This window comes from Staurois parvus, unplaced genomic scaffold (genome assembly GCF_062004578.1).
Source record: "Staurois parvus isolate SC_StPar_1 unplaced genomic scaffold, SC_StPar_1.0 ptg001810l, whole genome shotgun sequence".
Classification (NCBI taxonomy): domain Eukaryota; kingdom Metazoa; phylum Chordata; class Amphibia; order Anura; family Ranidae; genus Staurois; species Staurois parvus.
The window spans coordinates 90,424-113,860 of NW_028319606.1; the positions used below are offsets into that span (position 1 = coordinate 90,424).

At 43.3% G+C, this 23,437-nt stretch overlaps 2 protein-coding genes across 14 annotated transcripts in view; both read left to right on the plus strand.

Annotated features, from left to right (window-relative positions):
- Positions 1 to 23,437, plus strand: part of SYTL2 (synaptotagmin like 2) — a 131,077-nt gene that overhangs the window by 59,544 nt on the left and 48,096 nt on the right. For 7 of the 13 annotated variants that reach the window (XM_089663995.1, XM_089663997.1, XM_089664001.1 and 4 more), the window contains 3 exons: positions 11,727 to 11,774; positions 16,742 to 16,840; positions 22,346 to 22,384. In XM_089663995.1, coding sequence (XP_089520121.1) covers positions 11,727 to 11,774; positions 16,742 to 16,840; positions 22,346 to 22,384 — 186 coding nt within the window. Of the gene's footprint in view, positions 1 to 11,726; positions 11,775 to 16,741; positions 16,841 to 17,678; positions 22,385 to 23,437 lie in introns of those variants that run through there. The other 6 variants (XM_089663999.1, XM_089664000.1, XM_089664003.1 and 3 more) reach the window with 2 other exon arrangements.
- LOC149434181 (uncharacterized) lies at positions 11,810 to 13,626 on the plus strand. Its single transcript, XM_089664009.1, has one exon. It carries the CDS (start codon positions 11,840 to 11,842, stop codon positions 13,484 to 13,486), a length of 1,647 nt encoding a protein of 548 aa, XP_089520135.1. The 5' UTR covers positions 11,810 to 11,839; the 3' UTR covers positions 13,487 to 13,626.

Sequence of the window (23,437 nt, forward strand, 5' to 3'; positions counted from 1 at the left end):
GTTACCTGCTGAGATGAACAGTCATAAAACAGGCCCCTTTCACATGGGCGGACTGATCGGGTCTGCCTGAAAAACGGGACAGTCGATCATCCTATATTCTCTATGGAGAGGCGGATGTAAATGGACATGTGTCAATTTACATGCACCTGCATCCTATCCATCTGCTAAAAACAGATGGATGGGGGATCCGTTCCCCATCCATCGATCGAAGCAGGTGACAGTCGGATGTAGACAGACAAGCGGTCTGTTTACATCCAACCCCCCCATAGAGAACAGCGGGCTGTGTCTGTATCCACGCCGCATAAGCGGAGCAGACATGGACCTGTCATTCGCCTGCTCAGTGGGGATCAGCAGACAGATTCCCCCACTGTGCAGGTGGATTCACTTGGTGGAGTCTGCCCATGTGAAAGGGGCCTTAGAGTAGTCCGTTACAATAGTCAGTATTGCTAAAGACTGTTTTAGGGTAAAAAAGTTGCAAACGACTAGAGAAATCTTTTCGTGTGTTCGGATGTGTGCTAGTTTAACTTTCCTATAATTTAACTTTTTATATAACTTTAGTTGCACAAGCAGAAATAAAAGGCCAAAATAAAAGCTAACTCCATCCATCTGACCATGTTTCAAGTTATACCCATATGTAGGGTGTAACATTTAAGCATGTCCAAGGTCTGCTTCCCCCTCCACCCCAAACTACTTCTCCCTTTTCTTTTGCTGGAGCCTAGGGTTGTTCTCTCCAGCCAGCTCCTGTCAAATTCGAAATTGGCATGGCTTGGGTGGCTGCACCTGCAGTGCTACGTCATTAACAGGAATCCTAACATGAAAACTGCAGGTCCTGTCTGCTACCACTGCAGAGGGACTCGTAGTTCTCAATGGAACACAAGAGAGGTGACGTCTCTGCCCTCGTCCATTGAGGTTTTCTGCAGCCCTGTAACCGAAGGTTCTCACCTTGGAACAGGCCAGTGCAATTCTTTGCAGTCCATTTTTTTCCCAAGAGGTGAACTTCACCTTTAATGCAGCTCTGTATTCATTGATATGCCAATTTTAATTTTTTTTTAAAGCAATTCACGTACCTGATTTTGATCCCAAATATTTGGATTTACCCTCCCTTTTATTCCCATTGCCACTGGTGGTCAAGAAAATTGGAGAGGGTGAATCTTCTCAATGGGGATACACCCCTCCTCATGCTAACCAAGTCTAAAAAAAAAAAAAAGTTTTGCCTTTTTTTTTTTTTTACACTTTAAAAATGAATGGTAACACAGCGCAACATTGTGCACCCAGCCTTAATGCATATAGAATGTATCAAGTACAGTTCTTGCTGTTAAAAGGTTAAAAATATGGCTGCCATCATTGCCAAGAACATATAATCCAGGTTGTGGTGTTCTTGCAGTGCAGGTTAGAAGGTGGAACAAAAATTTATATGTGGCCAACCATTATGCATTTTCTCCAGGTTTAGTAAAGTCTTCTGTTTTCTTCTTTAAGGGGTCGGTTTTGTGGCTTAAAGTGCCATACTTTACTGCATTTTTATATAGCAGCTGTAGTGTTGGCCCCCTTCCTGTCAGCTATGAAGCCCCGACACAGGCAGGGTGCTTTGCTTAAGCGTGCCTATTAGACTAGACCAGGGGTGGGCAAACTTTTTGACTTGAGGGCCGCAATGGGTTCATATATTGGACCCGGGGGCCGGACCAAGAGTAGATGAATGATTATGTGTCATCCATAGTAAGTATAGTAATATTCCCCCATAGTAAGCATAGTAATTCATCCCCCCTAGGGTAATTCATCCCCCCTAGGGTAATTCATCCCCCCTAGGGTAATTCATCCCCCCTAGGGTAATTCATCCCCCCTAGGGTAATTCATCCCCCCTAGGGTAATTCATCCCCCCTAGGGTAATTCATTCCCCCTATAGTAATTCATTCCCCATAGTAATTCATCCCCCATATTAAGTCCCCAAGTCCCCCCTGTGTCAATTCACTTACCTTTGCTCCGCGCGTTCCTCTCGCCGTGTTCCCGCGCCGTTCCGGTGTAGCATGAAAATCTGTCTCCTATGAGGATCTGTCCCCCTCGACGTATCTGCGCATGTGCCAGTTTCAGGCATTAGCAGCCGATCGGCGATCTCCGGCACATGCGCAGATACGTCGAGGGGGACAGATCCTCATAGGAGACAGATTTTCATGCTACACCGGTCTTCAGGGCGGACTGTGAGAGGAGCCTAGCGGGAGCCTAGCTCCGCGGACTGGATTAAAAGGTCCGCCGGGCCGTAGTTTGCCCATTGCTGGACTAGACGATATATTTGGCACACACCCAGTTGCTCCTAGCTTTGACAATTGGGATATAAAACCGAGGCAGAGCTTAGAGGCAAGCACCAAATCCAAAGTTTTCAGGGGAACGCCATCCCAGAAAACTTTATAAAACATTAAAGGATTATTTTCTGGATTTTTTTGGACAACCTAAATAGTATTGTAGTGTTTTTAAGATGTGTTCATTTAATAAAAATCAGTTGTACCATTAAAAGGAAGGAACATTTACATTCACTGAGGAGTACAAAAATATCATTTTAAAACTTTCCCTTAGTGGGAATTTTGTTTCTATAGTCTGGATTGGTGGTGTAAATTGGGGGTTTTGAATTAAAATTCAGAGGTCCAGTCAGTAAACTTTTCTTCCAGCAGAGGTCTGAATCGCATGTTTGTGCTAGGAGTCAGATCCTTCACATCACAGCCCCCTCTCTTCGTAGGTTAGGTTCACATCTCTGTGGCTGGGAAACGTGCAAAATTGCATGCCTGCCCAACCCACAGAGAAACTGAGTCCCCCCCCCCTCCCCCTTAACGGACTATCCTGAGTCCCCCCCCCCTCCCCCTTAACGGACTATCCTGAGTCCCCCCCCCCTCCCCCTTAACGGACTATCCTGAGTCCCCCCCCCCTCCCCCTTAACGGACTATCCTGAGTCCCCCCCCCCCCTCCCCCTTAACGGACTATCCTGAGTCCCCCCCCCCCCTCCCCCTTAACGGACTATCCTGAGTCCCCCCCCCCTCCCCCTTAACGGACTATCCTGAGTCCCCCCCCCCTCCCCCTTAACGGACTATCCTGAGTCCCCCCCCCCCTCCCCCTTAACGGACTATCCTGAGTCCCCCCCCCCTCCCCCTTAACGGACTATCCTGAGTCCCCCCCCCCTCCCCCTTAACGGACTATCCTGAGTCCCCCCCCTCCCCCTTAACGGACTATCCTGAGTCCCCCCCCCTCCCCCTTAACGGACTATCCTGAGTCCCCCCCCTCCCCCTTAACGGACTATCCTGAGTCCCCCCCCTCCCCCTTAACGGACTATCCTGAGTCCCCCCCCCTCCCCCTTAACGGACTATCCTGAGTCCCCCCCCCTCCCCCTTAACGGACTATCCTGAGTCCCCCCCCCTCCCCCTTAACGGACTATCCTGAGTCCCCCCCCCTCCCCCTTAACGGACTATCCTGAGTCCCCCCCCCTCCCCCTTAACGGACTATCCTGAGTCCCCCCCCCTCCCCCTTAACGGACTATCCTGAGTCCCCCCCCCTCCCCCTTAACGGACTATCCTGAGTCCCCCCCCCCCTCCCCCTTAACGGACTATCCTGAGTCCCCCCCCCCCCCTCCCCCTTAACGGACTATCCTGAGTCCCCCCCCCCCTCCCCCTTAACGGACTATCCTGAGTCCCCCCCCCTCCCCCTTAACGGACTATCCTGAGTCCCCCCCCCCTCCCCCTTAACGGACTATCCTGAGTCCCCCCCCCCCCTCCCCCTTAACGGACTATCCTGAGTCCCCCCCCCCCTCCCCCTTAACGGACTATCCTGAGTCCCCCCCCCCCTCCCCCTTAACGGACTATCCTGAGTCCCCCCCCTCCCCCTTAACGGACTATCCTGAGTCCCCCCCCTCCCCCTTAACGGACTATCCTGAGTCCCCCCCCCCCTCCCCCTTAACGGACTATCCTGAGTCCCCCCCCCCTCCCCCTTAACGGACTATCCTGAGTCCCCCCCCCCTCCCCCTTAACGGACTATCCTGAGTCCCCCCCCCCCTCCCCCTTAACGGACTATCCTGAGTCCCCCCCCCCCTCCCCCTTAACGGACTATCCTGAGTCCCCCCCCCCTCCCCCTTAACGGACTATCCTGAGTCCCCCCCCCCTCCCCCTTAACGGACTATCCTGAGTCCCCCCCCTCCCCCTTAACGGACTATCCTGAGTCCCCCCCCCTCCCCCTTAACGGACTATCCTGAGTCCCCCCCCCTCCCCCTTAACGGACTATCCTGAGTCCCCCCCCCTCCCCCTTAACGGACTATCCTGAGTCCCCCCCCCCTCCCCCTTAACGGACTATCCTGAGTCCCCCCCCCCTCCCCCTTAACGGACTATCCTGAGTCCCCCCCCCCTCCCCCTTAACGGACTATCCTGAGTCCCCCCCCCTCCCCCTTAACGGACTATCCTGAGTCCCCCCCCCTCCCCCTTAACGGACTATCCTGAGTCCCCCCCCCTCCCCCTTAACGGACTATCCTGAGTCCCCCCCCCCTCCCCCTTAACGGACTATCCTGAGTCCCCCCCCCTCCCCCTTAACGGACTACCCTGAGTCCCCCCCCCTCCCCCTTAACGGACTATCCTGAGTCCCCCCCCCTCCCCCTTAACGGACTATCCTGAGTCCCCCCCCCTCCCCCTTAACGGACTATCCTGAGTCCCCCCCCCTCCCCCTTAACGGACTATCCTGAGTCCCCCCCCCCTCCCCCTTAACGGACTATCCTGAGTCCCCCCCCCTCCCCCTTAACGGACTATCCTGAGTCCCCCCCCCCTCCCCCTTAACGGACTATCCTGAGTCCCCCCCCCCCTCCCCCTTAACGGACTATCCTGAGTCCCCCCCCCCCCTCCCCCTTAACGGACTATCCTGAGTCCCCCCCCCTCCCCCTTAACGGACTATCCTGAGTCCCCCCCCCTCCCCCTTAACGGACTATCCTGAGTCCCCCCCCCTCCCCCTTAACGGACTATCCTGAGTCCCCCCCCCCTCCCCCTTAACGGACTATCCTGAGTCCCCCCCCCCTCTCCCTTAACGGACTATCCTGAGTCCCCCCCCCTCCCCCTTAACGGACTATCCTGAGTCCCCCCCCCCCCCTCCCTTAACGGACTATCCTGAGTCCCCCCCCCCCCCTCCCTTAACGGACTATCCTGAGTCCCCCCCCCCCCTCCCTTAACGGACTATCCTGAGTCCCCCCCCCCCCCCCCCTCCCTTAACGGACTATCCTGAGTCCCCCCCCCCCCCCTCCCTTAACGGACTATCCTGAGTCCCCCCCCCCCCCCCCCCCTTTTTAAAATCTGTGGAGGGAGCTGAAAGTTCGAGTTGCCAATCGGATTAAGGTCTGGAGACTGGCTAGGCCACTCCAGGACCTTAATGTGCTTCTTCTTGAGCCACTCCTTTGTTGCCTTGGCTGTGTGTTTTGGGTCATTGTCATGCTGGAACACCCATTCACTACCCTTTTTCAATGCCCTGGCTGAGGGAAGAAGGTTCTCACCCAAGATTTGATGGTACATTGCCCCGTCCATCGTTCCTCTGATGTGGTGCAGTTGTCTTTTCCCCTTACTAGAAAAACTACCCCAAAGCAGAATGTTTCCACCACCATGTTTGACAGTTGGGATGGTGTTCTTGGGGTCATATTCACCATTCCTCCTCCTCCAAACACGGCGAGTTGAGTTGATGCCAAAGAGCTCGATTTTGGTCTTATCTGACCACAACTCTTTCAACCAGTCCTCCTCTGCATCACTCAGATGTTCAGTGGCAAACTTCAGACGAGCCTGGACATGTGCTTTCTTGAGCAGAGGGACCTTGCAGGCACTGCAGGATTTCAATCCTTGTCGGCGTAGTGTGTTACCAATTGTTTTCTTGGTGACTGTGGTCCCAGCTGCCTGGAGATCATTGACAAGATCCTCACGTGTAGTTCTGGGATGATTCCTCATTGTTCTCATGATCATTGACACTCCGCGAGGTGAGATCTTGCACGGTGCACCAGACCTAGGGAGACTGACAGTTGTTTTGTGTTTTTTCCATTTGCGAATGATTGCACCAACTGTTGTCACCTTCTCACCAAGCTGCTTGGCGATAGTTTGGTAGCCCAGTCCAGCCTTGTGTAGGTCTACAATCTTGTCCCTGACATCCTTGGACAGCTCTTTGGTCTTTGCCATGGTGGAGAGTTTGGAATCTGATTGTTTGATTGCTTCTGTGGACAGGTGTCTTTTATACCGGTAACAAAATGAGATTAGCAGCACTCCCTTTAAGAGACTGCTTCTAATCTCAGCTTTTTACCTGTATGAAAGACACCTGGGAGCCAGAAATCCTGCTGAATGATAGGGGATCAAATATGTATTTCCCTGATGAACATGCAAATCAGTGCATAATTTATTAGACATGCATTTGTTTTTAATTTTTTGTTGCTATTCTGTCTGTTACAATACACCGAACATTCGATTTTTAGACTGATCATTTCTTTGTGAGTGGGCAAACATTCAAAATCAGCAGAGGGTCAAATACTTATTTCCTTCACTGTATTTATGTAAAACCTTTATTCTACAATGAAAAAAAAAACTGTCTGCTGTAACTGCAGTATGAGCTTGAGTTTGGCCTATATTTGTAAGTGTATTTAAATCTGAAAGGCCATGTAACATTCCTCCTCCCCAGACTGACAATGCTGCTGTCCAAAGATGCTCCTTGTGATCCTTCATCCAGAGTGGGGCACTATAATACTGGAGATGTGTTACTGGCCAGATCACCAGGTGAAAACAGAGGGAAAAATGCCCCCCAAAAAATATCTGATTGATGGGCTGCAATATATTCCATTTTTGGTCTTGGGTTTAATACCGCTTTAAGTGTGCACCAGGGTTATAAAATTAATTCTGAAAAATATAGAAATAAACTTTGGTCATATTTTGAATTTAGTGTTCGGAAAGGAACCGTAACAAAATGATCAAATATGGGATCTCTTAACTAACGTAGCAACATTTTTAATGGAACTAAACTTTTTTTTTCCCCCAGGTAAAGTTGTGCTTTAATTTGTCAGCATTTTTGTAGGTGTTTGCTAATTTAGAGGTATAAAATGTATAAGATTGAGACTGCTCTTTCCTGAATTAATGTCTTCCTTTTGGTTGTTTATACTGTAATTATTTTAAATCCTTTAAGAACAGGCATACTCCCAGGAACAAAACAGTTTTGATTTTTTTTAAGGAATTTTGTTTTTTTTTTTTTAAGGAATTTTGTTTTGTTTTTTTTTGGGGGGGGGGGGGTGTAACTCCCTAATTGGTTTACTGCATTCTGTTTACATTTTGACTTTTTTAATTTACATAGTAGAGAAGTACTATTTTTCTTGTCCAATAAGGGACACAAGTAGTCCTACTGCCACAGAGGAGGAGTGAACACTGGCAAACAAACTGTGGGCCAGCCCAAGATAACTCTACTCCTAGCATGCCTTAGTTTTTAGCTAGTGTCCTGGGATGATGGACATCTTTTCATCAGTTTTGCTGTGTAATAGACCTTACCTATCATTTTATTTTTATTTTTTTAATTTCTTGCACCATTTTTTTTATTTTAAGACTTTTTTATAAGAGTTTTATGATTTTCATAAGAGTTTTTTATGATTTTATTTTGTTTTTTAAATTATTACTCTATTTCTGTGTCGCTGAGCTGGTCCCTTTGATGCAGCTATCTGTTGCGTCCATCCTCAACTTGACTTTTGCAGTGCTGTTTCTAGAACCTACTGGACAGGATATTGCTGCACTGGTCTATAAATTACCTGTGAACAATCTCATTTACTTCGGTTGCTGGGCTTTGTTAAAACTCTGGCTTTCCATTGTGCTTTTTCCTGCCATTCAGACTCCGGGACCCATAAACTTAGATCTTCAGTCCATTTCTGCTGCCTGCCTACAGTGACCATGGTCTTTTCTGGCCATTCAACCTTTATTTTCTACCAGCTTTTTGGGTTTTGCTCGTACCCTGAGCCTTATGTTGCCTATCCTCCATGGGGTTGCAACATGCTTTCTTATAGCTACAGAAGTGTATAGGTACAAAAGAGAAAGCTCTACTGTAACACGTGCCACCAGCTTACATTCTGACTGCTCTGGTGCAGCTTGTAATATGCCTGCTAATACAGCCGACCCATCTTTGGAGCCTTTTTTCACTCTGGAGTGGCTGGTTCCTTATTCTTGTTAATGTGTTTATACTGTGGAGCTCTCATCAAAAAGTGTCCGCTCTGCATGCTCTTTGAGAGACTGTCGCTTTGGCTCTACTCTGGATACCAATCTCAAGGATGCTACTGGTGGCAAGAGCACCCATTTTTTCAGTGGAAGAAACCTAAGTGACTGACTTGAAAAGGCTGCTTCCCTGCTGTCAGTCAAGAATAGTCCTATTTGTTTTTTCCACTCCTGCACCATCCATGTCCAGACCCCCCAAGCTTGGTTCCCTGTCCATGCACAGGGTCTGGGGCTCAAATTGCACCAATCCTCAGACAAGCCTTCCTTTGTATATGTGTCCAAAGTGGAGGTGCATTTTTTTTGTCATCAAGAAGCAAACTAGACCATTCAGTTTGCACTTTGTACCAAGTTGTCCCTGGCTTGGTGGCTCAGGAATCCAGCTCTGGGACTGTTTAGGAAGAGCTTCGTGATGGATGTCAGCAGGTTGGGCTGCAGAGGAATTCTGGGCTCCCTTTCAGAGTAGGGGACTTTGTTTTTGAAGCCTTATCGCCTGATCAACATCCTGGAGCTTGGGGAAATTTGGCTGTCTGTCCTGATCAGATGACCCTCCAGCAGATGGCCCAGAGCTACACACAGCGCCATGATAGTGGCATACAGTAATCAGGAAGAAGCCAGACATCTTGCTGCAGCAAGAGAGGTAGATTGGATCCTGTCAAGGGCAGAAGTTAATGTTACAGCCTTGTATGCCATTATTATCTCAGGTGTAGTCAATTGGCAGGCAAACTTTCTCAGCCAGCAATGTCTGGACCTGGAGGTGTGGTCCCTTCATGTGGAAGTATTCCAGGACCTGTGTGGGGAGCACTGGACATGAACCTCCAGGTTGAACAATAACTGGATAGGTTTGTCTCCAGTTGCAGGGATCCTCTAGCAGAATCTGGGTGCTCTGGTGGTCCATGGGATCAGAACCATTTTCATTGTCTGCTTTGCATGATCAAGATGGAGGACATTCCAATGATCCTTATTATTCTGGATTGGCCCATGCAGATGTGGTAGTCCAACCTGGTAAGCCTCCCCATGGATGCTCAGTGGGCTTTACCAGCTTTTCCAGGTCTCCTGTCCCAAGGACCATTTTTTACTAGACTGCTTCATAGTTACTGGCTATAGTGGCATGGCTGTTGAATTAAGTACTCCTATTAAAGGAAAGCATACTCCCAGTGAAGGCAATTCTATCTGGCATATGGGGATTTCAGAATGCTTTGAAAGCAGAAAGAGGGTAATTTTATATTATCCTAAATGTAGAGTGGTGGCACTTATCAGATTTGGCACAATTTTTCACTGATCACTAATTGTGTATTTGTGGCATTTCACGTATTGCAGTGGTTGTTTCACAGGACCACTAGTGAAGTTGTGTGTGGATTTTCACTTCACGTGTGTGATGCTTATTTATTAGTGTATTTACATCACCAGTGTGGTTGCATGATATCACTTATAATTTTTGTAAAAGATAATGCACTATATTTAGTTTATTTTTTTGAGGTACTTTGGATTGAAGTGAAGATTTGGACATTTTCACAGTTGGAAGATTGGAGAGTGGGGACTATAATTTTTTATTTTTTGGATCTTCAATTTTGAATTTGGGACTTTATTATGGACACTATGGTAGTATTGAGATTGTGGGAGAGGGTGTGTGGTTAACGTAAATTATTGAAAAGGTTTATGATATGGCTGTTGAAGTCCAGGTTTTGATACAGTGACACCTCTGAATTGGCCATGTTTACAGTGCTAAAAACTGTCTACATTCTGCAAGGTCTACTTTAGGACTTAGAAGATATGTGAGTTTCAGGGCTTCAAACCTAGGATTTACTCTGGGATGAATCCTCTCCTTCCTGCAGCTGGGCCTGGACTAGTGTTTTTTGACTTTCAAGGCCAGATTTCTGTTCGTTCTTTCTTGTTTCATAGACTATTGGCCTGTCATTTCTTGATTAAGACTATTTTACAGTGATTTTCCCATGTAGCTCCACCTGTTCATTCCTTTGTGACCCCATGGGATCTGTATCTTGTGCTTCAGAAACTGCCATTTTAACAGTGATGTTTTTCTCTACTCTCACCCAAAATGTGATCTTCCTTGTAGCCATTGCCTCTGTGAGGGGAGTGTCTGCAACGGGTAGCTTATCCTGCAAGAATCCCTTCCTGGTTCTGCAAAAGGATAAGGGGGCATCTGAGGTCTAGGAAGACTTCATGCCTAGAGTGATTTTTGCCTTTTGCCTCAACCAGTACATCTGTTATCCCTCCCTCTGTCTGGCTCTAGGTCACCTAAAGAAAGCAGTCGGTAAGAGTTCCAGAGAAGAACGTTTAAAAGGAGAGGTTTGTAATGAAAGCATCTTTGTATTTCTCATGAAGTGTCTTTTAAACCACTATTGCTAAAATCGATTTCCTGATCACATTTAATTTATAGCTATTAGAGGTTAAAGATCTTCATCAGGACAAAAAAATGAAAAATGCTGATATAGGATATACACCGTTTAGAATACCCTATTTAATGTTATCCTACTATTTGCTTGGCCAACCACTATTGCACATCACTGACTAGTGCAAATCTTTACTGTACAATCGGAAGCTTTTAGTGATCATTCCACCACATGCTTTTATAGAAGGAATATTTTTGTTCCAAGAATAGACATTATCAATACTTTGCCAGTTTGCTTCTGATCATTACTGCTGTCTTCTAGGCCATTACACCTGTGCTAGCAGTGGCGAGGAACATGTTTTTGCATAAAATATTGTCTGCTGTTAATTGGACTTCAAAGTGTATCTAAAGCTGCAACTTTTCTATTGTTTTTAAAAATGTGGGGAAAAGCTAAAACCCCTGTCATGTTGTCCTGCGGTGACATCTTTTCAGGCGATGACTGTATAGGAGGGGATTTCTCCCACTTTGAGGAGATTTCTCTCATGTCCTATTGGGTCTACAGAACAGGAGGCAAGGTAAATCTCTTCAATGGGATGCAGAGGAGAAAAAAAACAATTCATCCTTTTATCTTTTTGCCTAGAACACCCAATGAGAATATCAGATGAATGATCGCCCCCTCCTTCTTTTTTTTTTTTTTTTTTTTATGCTAGTCTTCTATTGAAAACGAATACGGTTACGAAAATTCTTGTAAGACACAATACAACTTCAGAAGTGATGTATTCTTTTGTTTCCAAGCATGTGTGGTTTTGGTCACTTGATTGATTTTTTTTTTTTTTTTTTTCTTTGTACAAATGCTATACTAAGTACACAGAAATTGTTACTTTTTCTCATAAGTTAACAGGACTATCATGCTTGTCCATTTTTTATATTTTTGCATGAACTGTTGGTATCAGCTCTTGAAAGCTGTGTACTAACAATCAGATTATTGAATGGTTGCTCCGAAAGTGTGTTCTCATCTGATTTTTTTTTTTTCTCATGTGTACTAGGCATAAGACCTACTTTATTCACCCAGTTAGATCCCCAAGTTAACACTTTTTTAAATTGATGGTTTCCTCCATGCACAGTTATGGAAAGGAGTTTATATCTTGTTACAGATAAGAAGCCAGAGGTTGGATCTCCTGAAGTTTCAAACTCAAAGCCAGGTAAGCCAGCACTATCAGAGAGTTCAAGTAATACACCATCAACCAAAAATGATAAATATGAGTTTATGGTCATGAAGGCACAAGATGAATCCATAAGTAAAGTTCTAGATTGGTTTAGCAGAAGTTCTGATAGAGGGGACAACTCACCACCACCTGTAGGTATGCTGCAGCCATCAGAAGAGACTTCACAAATACTTATTCAGACAGGTGCAAATAAAAAAGAATCTGGACCCAATGAAAAGAACTCCAAAACTGTAGCTGAACCAACATCCCATGTGGAGAGTCCTAAAACTGCTGGGAAACCAAAGTCAAGTTCATCCAGTATAGGTATGCAAATTGGAGATCATAGTTCAGATATACCAAATGTTAACCTTCCTGCAACAGTCGGCCTTATAGAAGATAATGGTGTTCCATCGGGGCAAATGCATTTCTGTTCTGAAAATGGAAGTCCTTTACACTATGGTAACAGTGGAGGTGGATCTGGCAAAATATCTATTCAAGAAGCAAATGTTATGCAAGGCAATGAACAATGTCGAGAAGCAAAAAATATGGATGTTTTTGAAGTGGCCAAAGAACCCAAAGGTACATTAAAGCAGAACCTAATGCCTGTAGCTACTGAGTTCATGTCTAATCAGCAGATACCTGAAATGGTTGAGAAACCGCATTCAAGATTATCGTTAAGCAGCACAGATACTAATAATGACCAATCCGATATAAAGAAAGATGAACTCTTGAAAAATTTCAACAGGATAGAAAATGTCTCCCCAACAACAGTGTTTAATTCAAATTCAGAAGCTGGAAATTGTCTGGAATTTGACAAGAGTGGTGGTGGATCTGGTACAACATTCTCACCCAGTCTAGAAATTTCTGAAGTTAAGGAGCCAAGGCTGTCGTTAAGCAGCACAGATACCAATGATGATCAGTCAGATAAAAAGAATGATGAACTCTTGACACAGACCAAAAACATAGAAAATAATGCCTCCTCATCAAGAATGATTAATTCAAATTTAGAAGCTGGAAATGGCCTGGAATTTGGTAAGAGTGGAGGTGGATCTGGCAAAACATCCTCACCCAGTCAGGAAGTTTCTGAAGTTAAGAAGCCAAGGCTATCATTAAGCAATACAGATACCAATGATGACCAGTCTGGTATAAAGAATGATTTACTCTTGACACAAACAAGCATAGAAAATGTCTCCCCACCACAACTGATTAATTTAAATCTAGAAGCTGAAAATTGTCTGGAATATGGTAAGAGTGGAGGTGGATCTGGCAAAACATCCTCACCCAGTCAGGAAATTTCTGAAGTTAAGAAGCCAAGGCTATCATTAAGCAACACAGATACCAATGATGACCAGTCGGGTATAAAGAATCATTTACTCTTGACACAAACAAGCATAGAAAATGTCTCCCCACCACAACTGATTAATTTAAATCTAGAAGCTGAAAATTGTCTGGAATATGGTAAGAGTGGAGGTGGATCTGGCAAAACCTTCTCCCCCAGTCAAGAAATTCCTGAAGTTAGGAAGCCAAGGCTATCATTGAGCAGCACAGATAGCACTGATTTTGATCAATCAGAAACCATAAATGCTGATTTGTGTACACCAGTCCATGTCATGGATGAAGAATCTGTTCCTCTTGAAGAAATGAATCCAAAAGATGAAAATCCCCTGGACTTGGGGAAAAGTGAAGGTGGATCTGGAAAAAATGTCTGACCAAGCAGCAACCTATATGGACACTGATTCACAGCTTAAGGAAGTAAAAAGGGTGTTTAATAAGGGCGAAGAAGAGTTAAAGGATGAAAAGGGGGAACCTCAAATTCATAAAGTGGTTGAGGCAGAAACTCTTAATGATACTGAGAAAGGACAAATAGATGGTTCAAGGCCTGAGATATTAGAACATGGAAAAATATTAGAAGTTTCTGCAAGTCAGGATGCTGTAAAATTGGCTGTTCATCAAAGAAAGGTTAGTGATATAAAACAGCTTTGGGAAGGGGACAAGTCAGCCTTGCCTGCATCTAAGAAGACTGTTCTGATCAGCAACAAACAAACCCTAAATCCAAGTGAGATATCCAGTACTCCACGGAGCAGTTCAGTTGAGAGTGATGATCAGAGCAGCTCAAGCCTTGTGACTTTTTAAAAGGGTAATGGTGGGAGAGGAGGAAGAGAATCCTTTACTGGCCTATTGATCAACTCAAGTCATTTTGGGAAAATGAGAAAAAAGAAGTAATACATGCTAAACAGCCAGATGGTTCTTTGGTAAAAAATGGCAAATTGGATGCAGACCAAGTGTCTGCTCTAGCAGACTCTAGGTCAAGATTTTAAAAAGAGACACACCTTTCATTCTCTTTTTGAAAAAGAACAGAGCACAAGTACGGGTAACAATCCTCCAGGTAGGAAGTGTTTCACTAAGTGAAAGTACGAATGACAACCTAAAAGATCGACAAACATCAACCACATTTCAGAGCTTAAGAAGCTTCTGGAATGTAGACCATAAGGCAAAGAGTAAAAGTACTAACTCAAATGATCTGGCACTCTTGGATACTAAAAACAGGCAGTTTAGGTCTAATCCTGATTTAAGCAAGGAATCCTTTGTCGCCAAGATTAAATCTAAGTTAGAATCCCAAAGTTTAGAGGACATTCGAGAAGACACACCAGCCACTTATCAGGTTCAGTCAGTCAAAGAGGCATATAACCATAAAAACGAAACTCCTCTCTTGAGGACTTTTACGAAGCAAAAGAGTAATGATAATAGTTCAAGTAATTCTGTAGAAGAGCAGGAAAAATGTTTCTGTCTTTCAAAATCACAACCCATTACAATTTACTAAAGTATTGGAGTGTCAGACCAAGTTAAAATCATCATTTGAAGGCAATGATAATAAGAGAGAAGTTTCTGAAGTTGTAGTTAAATCTGTCCAAAGACCAGAGAAGGTGAGTGAATTTAGTCTGAGGTTGCAAAAGTTAAGGGATGAGTTTTGTGATAAAAAATCTATGCAAGGCACCACCTCCATTAATTTTGAGTATAATCCAAAGAATGGTGAAATGGCAGATAGGGATGTAGAAAATCAAACCTTGGCAGTTAATAAAAATGGGGATGGAATACCTCATAAAGAGCATGAGCGAAAGCACTTTCTTGTGACTCAAACTGGGTTAGATGCTGAAAATTCTTCTATGGGTGCTGATGTTTTTCATTTTCCAAAAACTGTGACTGGAGGGATAATTTAAAAAATCACATGGCACAAGTCGATAATGCTGAACAAGTTAACGAGACAGTTGAAAGAACTCAAATTCCACCACCAAAGCATTCTGTTGACCTTGATAGGGGACTGCAAAAACCGTATAATGAATCTTTAGAGGTGTCACCTGTTCCAGAAGTTAGCCAGAATGAATTTAGAAACCCACAAAGTCCTGAAGAAAACTTTAGCAAAGTCTTGACAGTTTCTTCAAGCAAGATTAAAAGCAATGTTCAAAGAACTTCAAGTGAGGAAAAAAATGTATTATTCCAACAGCCTATTGTAATAAATCTTTCATCAACAAAGATGAATGTTTGTAATGAAGCCACAGGTAAACACAATGTTGAAGAAACTGAGACTTCCATTGCAAATGAGATTGAAATTACTCCAGCAGAAAACCAAGAGTGCAAAAAAGAAATTATAGAGAGAATTGAAATGCCAAATGTTGTGCCCAGAGCTCCTTTTAATTACTTTCATGAAGGACTAAAAAAATTGTATGACGAGTTTAGAGATTTAACTGCAACCAAACCAGATTCGGACTCTCTTCAGGCATTGCCAGCTAAACAAGATTTGGTGGTTCATGAAAGGGTAACCTCTGTTTCTCAAGCTCCGGATATTTTAGAAAAGGAAATTGAAGAAACAATTGGGAAGGCCTCGGCGCCGACGAAAATATACCATGCTAAAAGCGCAGGAAAAGATCAAAAAGAGGCTGTGACTGATGAGGAAGAGCCATTCATAGAAAATGTGCCTTCTAATCATGTGACTTCAGAGGAATCACAACCCAGATTTAGTGAACACATCGTGGTAGCAGGCATAGTTTCTGAAATGTCTCCGAAAGGAAAAGAAGCTTCTTTGGAAGAAAATGCACACTCTCTCCAATATGAAAAAAGCCAAGAATCTCTTTCCAAGACTGATTCACCTTTCACAGATTTGAGACAGAGTACACCCATGACGGCAAAGAACAACTCTTTGCGAAAGAGCACACTGGAGCTTTATCTTGAAGCTCCATATCGAAGAGAAATGTCCAAAAGTATGGATTTTGAGCTTGATGGATATGTTGCTTCTGATGTCGACAAGGAAAGATGTAGGTTTCATGTTTTATTCTTACAGCCTAGCTCTATAGTATTGCATCAATCATTTTGTTTCAGGAAATTAAACTATAATTGATACTGTCTTAATGAAACATAATTATTTTCCACCTTCAGACAAGTTATTTGTTTGTGTTGGGTTTTTATTGTACTTTTTGTTATTTTTAAAGCATTTTTGTTTCTTTACATTTCATTTAAATTCCAAGGACCCTTAGTAATTCACATTGCATTAATTGTATTTTGTCTAAAATATAATGTAATAGTAGGCTTTAAATTATAGTGGGCCCCACTTTCCAAAAGACTACAGAGTTGCAAAAGAAATGTATAATTCCGCAAACAAGCAAATTAAAGTTGTCTGAAGGTGAAGACTTTAGGCGTCTTAATTAGTTTTGCATCTAGCAATTGTGGGTTTCATTTATCAAGAGTTTTATTCAGAAAACAGTGGTGTTGCTCATAGCATGAAATTACACTTCTCATTTTTCCAACTGATCTAAAAATTCTAAAATTAAAAAGCAGACCACCTGCTGGGGCAAGACCACTTTTTTTAGTACTCTTTATAACTGGTCCTCATGGCAGATAGTAGGAGCACACTGAGTGTATCATGCCTGTTTACATTTTGCACAGTGCTCACCTGCTTTGTTTTACAACAGGTATGGACGAATCTCACCCCATATTGAGGGCATTGAAAAGGAGCGAAGCTAAAATGCTCAACTCCAAAGCTGTACAGGAGGTGTCCCCCACACGTACAAGTGAGGATGTAGCATGTCTGCTACCTCTTAAGGCCATACTAAACTAGCTAACATGCTTTAAACACCCTCTTCTCCATAACACTAACCCTCCGTAGATGACCAGGGGTCCCCTGGGTAACCTGGCACTACGTATTTCGATGACACCAGAGGCATTTGTTCTAGGCATTTATCATAAATACGCATCACCTATTGGACTGTAAATGACAAAGGCTCTGGTCCCATCCCTTATGACTAAAATAAATATTATGCATGGTAAAATGTATTATATGAGCATAAGACATTTTCTCAGTTGTACTACTGAACAGCTATATGCGCATAACATGGTCCTGTTTAAAGATGGTTATTCAGGCAAGTGTAGCTTGTGTCTGTAGTTTTTGTCCATGGTTGTTCCACCTAGTACTTTTAATTACCTTAAAAAGTTCATTATTGGTATGACATTGCTTGGTTAAATGACTGCTTGTAAATCTATCCAAACTGGGTTGTTGAGATAGGAGGATGTTGGTTTCACTTTGATCCCCTTGTAGGTCCATAACCCCATTGGGGAGCAAGTTCAGTCTTTGCCTTTTGGTCCCAAAGTGCTACCGTTCAGTCTTTGCCTTTTGGTCCCAAAGTGCTACCATTCCCTAGATCTGGGGTTCATAACTGTTTTTTAGATTTACTGACCCCCAACGTTTTGCCCAAAACGTCCCTATACCCCTGTCAAAATCCTTATCACTAGTCCTATTAGGCATAAGTATGAATTCAAAAGATGCCAATTGCTTTGTTCTACTTGACCTATGATTAGAACTAATAAACTGAAAGAATATTTGTCATTTATCATAAATATATTTTATATAAAAACTGCAAACCACAAATACGTGAGATATCTACAATCTGCACGATTTGTGCTGTTTCAGGTGCGCTCAAGACAAGGAATGGAGGTCCAGTTGCTGGCCATGTTACTTGCATGTCATTGGTCATTTCCCCACTCTAATTTTAAGTTCACTACTTCAGGAACCCATTTTCTTACCCCCATCATTGGGTTCCCATATCCCAGTTAAGAACCCCTGTCCTAGAGAATGATGTACAGAACTGACTGTCATTGTAGGACTTGTTTAAGGGAGACTCTGGTTTGCAAAGCCTGGAGGGCTGAGTCTTAGACTGAAAGTTTTTTTTTTTTTTTTTATGATGTAGAAGTCATACGTTGTCACTGAGAAAATGTCTGAATTGCCATTTTGAAATGCATGGCTGTCCTAAATGACTTTGTCCTCTCTTGTTTCTTGTTTTGAGGTATGTGGTGTTAATTTGATGAATTGTGTTTACATAAGCTTGCATTGCAGCTTGGCTCTTTATAACGTTGGGTTGCATTTCTAAAGGAGTGTAAGCCTTAGCTGTCACTACAAGCTGGGTTCTATTGAACCACACATTGAATGTATCTATACTATACATAGGAATTTTCATTTGATTCAATCCTTTTCTATAATATTGCTTTCTTTTAAGCATTCTCATGTTTACTCAAAGTATCACATATGGTTCAGTTGAACTTGGTTTGCAGTGTCAGACTTGGGATGCAGCTGAATAACAGACAGGGGCATGAAATTGGGCTCGTGTCCCACTGACCCAGCTCTAACCCGGCTACATGTATGCTTGACCTGCACCTGCAATTACTGGTTTGTTATGTTGCCTGAGGCAATGGTATGTATGACTGATTTAATTCCTAACCAAATGTCTTTGGGATGTATCTGGTCCTAGATGAGCGTAGCTAAACTCCATGTGCCAGCTCCACTGCTTCCCGTGTCACAGGATGGTCTATGGAAACTTTAGCAAACTGAACCAAATGCAAAGCAGTTGCAAGTTGCAGTCATTCAGGTTTCATCTTTCAGACTAAGGCTTCCTGTCCAATTGTCTGCCCAATTTCCTTTAGATTTACCTTCAACTATGTAGTGCAAGGGCCTGCCTAATTGGATACAAATGAAAGTGTTGTTAGGTTTGACCTCATATTATATGGTTTTTGGTAAGTCTAAACCACAAAAACCACCTCAAGAAAATTTGTATAATCTATGGCCAGCCTTAAGGACTGTGATCAACTGACATTGGTAACCAATCCAGTTTTTTCCCAGTTTTGTGTGCTCCACTTTTCTCAGAATTGGTACCACTGATGTTGAAAGCATCTTGTTGTATGGGCTGGGAGCAATGGTTTTCAGTGCAGCTCTCTAAACTTTCGTAGCTAAACAAAAATAATCTCTTTCAATATTATGACACCTGATTGACTGTTGCACTTGGTGCATCCCAATAGATTCCTAATTAGCTGACTAATGTGTGAGCTTGGAATGGTTTCGGTAAGGAATCCTATATATGAAAGTGTTAATAAGCAGAATTTCCAGTTATCGTAAAGAATGGCTTGAGCCAAGGTTCATTTAAAAGCTGGTAAGAATCCACAGAATGAGAAAATGTGAGATCTGTTTTCTGTATTGGTGAGGTATATATCCTTACTCCTTATGGCGAAGAAGTGCAGTAAGTATGTCAATTCGTATTACAGTGGATAAAATTTAAGGGATTTTGACCTTTTCTGGAAACTCTTGATCATATCTTTTTATGAAGAGAAACTCCACAAGTAGAACGATTCTGTGTCTGCTAGAATATTGTTTACCTTGTAACATAACCCTTATATCCTCGCCTTATTATTGTAGCAGTTGGCCAGGTAAGTTTACACTTCCTATTAGTTTGGATTGCAAATTTGAAGAAAGTCTTCTAAAGAGAAAATATGTAAGTTGTTTTTCCAGTTGGCAAGAAAAATCTAGTATTGTCGTGTCATCACGTGGTCACTAAACCATTTAAACCATTTTAATCACAAATATGTATGAATAAATAGGCTAATGGTCAAGGGTAGACCACATAGCCTTCATTAAGGTCCACCAACCAGTAGCAGAGAGAGGGACAAGGCAAAGTATGATAGTGCTCTCTCAGTCTTGCCTAGATAAGGACATGAAAGGCTTAGTAGTTGGTGTGTTTTTAAAGCTGAACTTAACCACTTGCCCTCCTGAGGATTTACCCCCTTAACGACCAGGCCTCTTTTTGCTACTCGGCGCTGCACTAATTCAACTGATAATTGCGCGGTCATGCAATGCTGCACCCAAACAAAATTTACGTCCTTTTTTTCACACAAATAGAGCTTTCTTTTGGTGGTATTTGATCACCTGTGCGCTTTTTATTTTTCACGCTATAAACAAAAAAAAGACCAAAAATTTTGAAGAAAAATTATATTTTTTACTTTCAGCTATAAAAAATATATAGTAAACTCAAAGTTGGTTATAAATTTAGGCCAAAATGTATTCTGCTACATGTTTTTGGTAAAAAAAAATCCCAATAAGTGTATATTGATTGCTTTGTGTGGAAGTTATAGCATCTACAAACTATGGTATAGATACTGCAATTTACGCCATTTTTTTGCTATACAGCTCTGCGCTAGTTTAACGGACAATTGCGCGGTCATGCAATACGGTACATAAATGAAATTTACATCCTTTTTTTTTTTTACACAAAGTGAGCTTTCTGTGGTATTTGATCGCCTGTGCGGTTTTTATTTTTTGCGCTATAAAAAAAAAAAAAAGGCTGACAATTTTGAGAAAAAAAAACAATATTTTGGACTTTTTGCTATAAAACATGTCCAGTAAAAAAAAATTAAAAAATCAAAGTTCGTCATAAATTTCAGGCAAAATGCATTCTGCGACATGTCTTTGCTAAAAAAAAAACAACCCAATACGTGTAAATTAATTTGTTTACGTGAAAGTTATAGCGTTTACAAATGGCGGGAAAGATACTCTGATTTTAAATTTTTTTTTTTATACTAATAATGGCGGCGATCAGCGACTTATGGCAGGACTGCGGTGGACATTCTGACACTGGGGGGGGAGCTGACTTGGGGTCACTGACATCCCCAGTGACACCAATACAGTGATCAGTGCAAAAAAAAAACAGACACTGTACTAATGGCACTGGGGAGGAAGGGGTTAACTTTTTTAATTCACTGAAAAGGTTAACTGTGTGAGGGAAGTGTTTTACTAGGGGGCGGGGGTGTGTACTGCACGGGACACGCTGATCGGGGGAGAGAGAAACTCTTCTCTCCCGATCAGCCTCTCAGGAGCTGTCAGGGAACTGACAGAAAGCAGAGCTACTGCAGCCCTGCTCTCTGTCAGTGATTGCCGCTAATCGGCGGGACACAGCAGGTAATGACCGGCCGTGACCCGGCGACTGACACCCATGGGCGGGATCGGCGGTGCAGGTAGGGCGGCAGCACGCCTCGTGCACGCTTCCTACCTGTTTTGCAAAAGCACGTTTTAAAACGTGCTTTTGCCCAGCCGTGCCGCCCTGCCGCCGTATTTCTACAGTGGCTGGGCGGCAAGTGGTTAATGCAGGTATTAAAAAATGCAGTTATGAGTTCATTAAAAGTATATCTCATTTTTAATGTAAGGTACCAGATTTTGACTTGGACCTGTTCTCTCCGTCCAGTCATAAGACGAGGGCAGGAAGGTGGCCAGGCTGTATTGCTTAACTGAAAAGCTAAGTCTGCAACCTGGCTGTACTGTGAGGCAAGACTACATATCTCTGGTTGAGTAGCAATACAAGACCTATTTCAAATCTTCTCCCTTATGTATTTCACCTGTGTATTTCACAGTTTTTCTAGAGTTCCACTTTAATAGGAAGTGGATTGTCATCTTTTTCTCTACTGCACAGAACCTTTAAAATCTTTTCATACATATTTGTGACAGTTTTTTTCTCACCAATGTTCACCCTTGTAACTCCTAAATGTAGAATGTGGGATTTGTGTCTGGTGTTAAACTGTGGACATGTGCTAACGTGTCTGTCTGTTCTTTCTCAATTAAACCAAAACTGCATGGAAAAAAAAAAAAGTTTGGATTAAAGTGGAACTTTACGGAAACAGCTAAATACAGTTGGGCTACATATGCAGTTACCGTCTTACCTGCCAAAGGATTATTTACATCTAGTCTTGACATTATACGCCTCTGCTACTCTGTGCAGCCAGAAAGGTTACATTACTACTTTACAGATCACCCTTCTGCTCATTGGACAGAAGCAAGGGCGGACTGACCATTTGGAAACTCGGGCACTGCCCGGGGTCAGTAGGGGGCCCCATGAGATGCCCCTGGTACCTTTTTCATAGGCTTTTTTGATTTTGGGCAAGGACACAGGGGCCCATGATCCCCTATTGCCAGGGGGCCCCATGAGTTGTCAGTCCGCCCCTGGACAGAAGTGATTATACATATTCTTTATCCTATGAGCAGCTTGAAGGCAGAGGTGACACGAACATCCGCATTTCTGACTCAGTGTTGTCATCTACCTAGCTGTGTGCATCAGGTGAGGGTAGATCACAAGATTGGGAGTGGATATCCTTTGACAGAGAAAACTGTACATACCTGTATTTCAGCTGTATATCCAACTGTTTGCCTGGTATTCTGCTATGACTGTGTTGTGTTTTTTCTTACTCCTATGCTCTTTCCTGGACAGATCAATTAAATTCAAGCAGTCCAACAGAAGATATACCAGGTACCTAAGCACTTGCTTGTATGTGTGTCTCTCCCCTCCTCTAAAATGTAGTGTAAATTAAAATGCAATCCCAGCCAAACCTCCATCTGGTTCACAAGGAATCGGCCAAATTTGGCCGGCCCCGATCTTGAACAAGATAATGAAAAATTTTTAATTCAATCAGTGGTTGCAGCACTGATCAGTGTATTCTGATAGTGGAATCTGTTCGTGTTCTTCCCGGTCAGCCCACTGGCTGATCGAAAAAAGAAGACACTCATCTATGCCCAACCTTAGATGATTTACTTTACTTTGTTTTGTGTGGTGACACACACTAGGTGTTTTGGGGTTTTTTTTTTTTTGGTCATTTATAGGCTTTCGGTTAGAGAGACTGTCTAAAAGTTAACTTTTGGTGAGGAAACTCATTATGCTCTGAAACCAGTGTTAAATGTTCATTTGTAAAAAAAAAAAAAAAAAGGTTTAAAAACAAGGGGACGTATGGCCAGAGCTCTTTTGGTCATACTTCTCCTGTGGGTCACAGGAGTGCACTTAGTTCTGCACTCCTGTGACCCAGATGCAGCTGACAGCAGGCCAATGCCTGTTGTCTGTTGATGTCACTGAGCTGGTCCAGACTCTGCAGGGATTCCAACAATGTTGGGAACTGTTCAGATGTCCGAGCCAGCCGCTCCCATACCTCCACAGCCCATCACACACTGGTGGGGCAGAGCACCCTCTTTATGGTTGAACTGTATGGACTTTTGTCTTTTTTCAGCCAGACTAACTATGTAGCACAGAGTGGTGATGGATGGAAACCTCTCTGTGCTCAGAGTGGACCCAAGAATTGAGCGATCAATGCTCTTTGATCGCTCAGTTCTCGGTGTAAAGCTGACGGGGGGACAGCTGCAGCATTGGATCAATACTGCATCCACCTAGGCAAATAAGAATGTATTATTTTGAAATCCCACACTTCTTTTTAAAAAAAATGTACCTTTTTAATATTTTTTACAAGAGCTGTGCTTCAGTTGGGCTTAAAGGCTGCATATATTCATCAGATTCAGAAGTGCTCCTATTCATCTC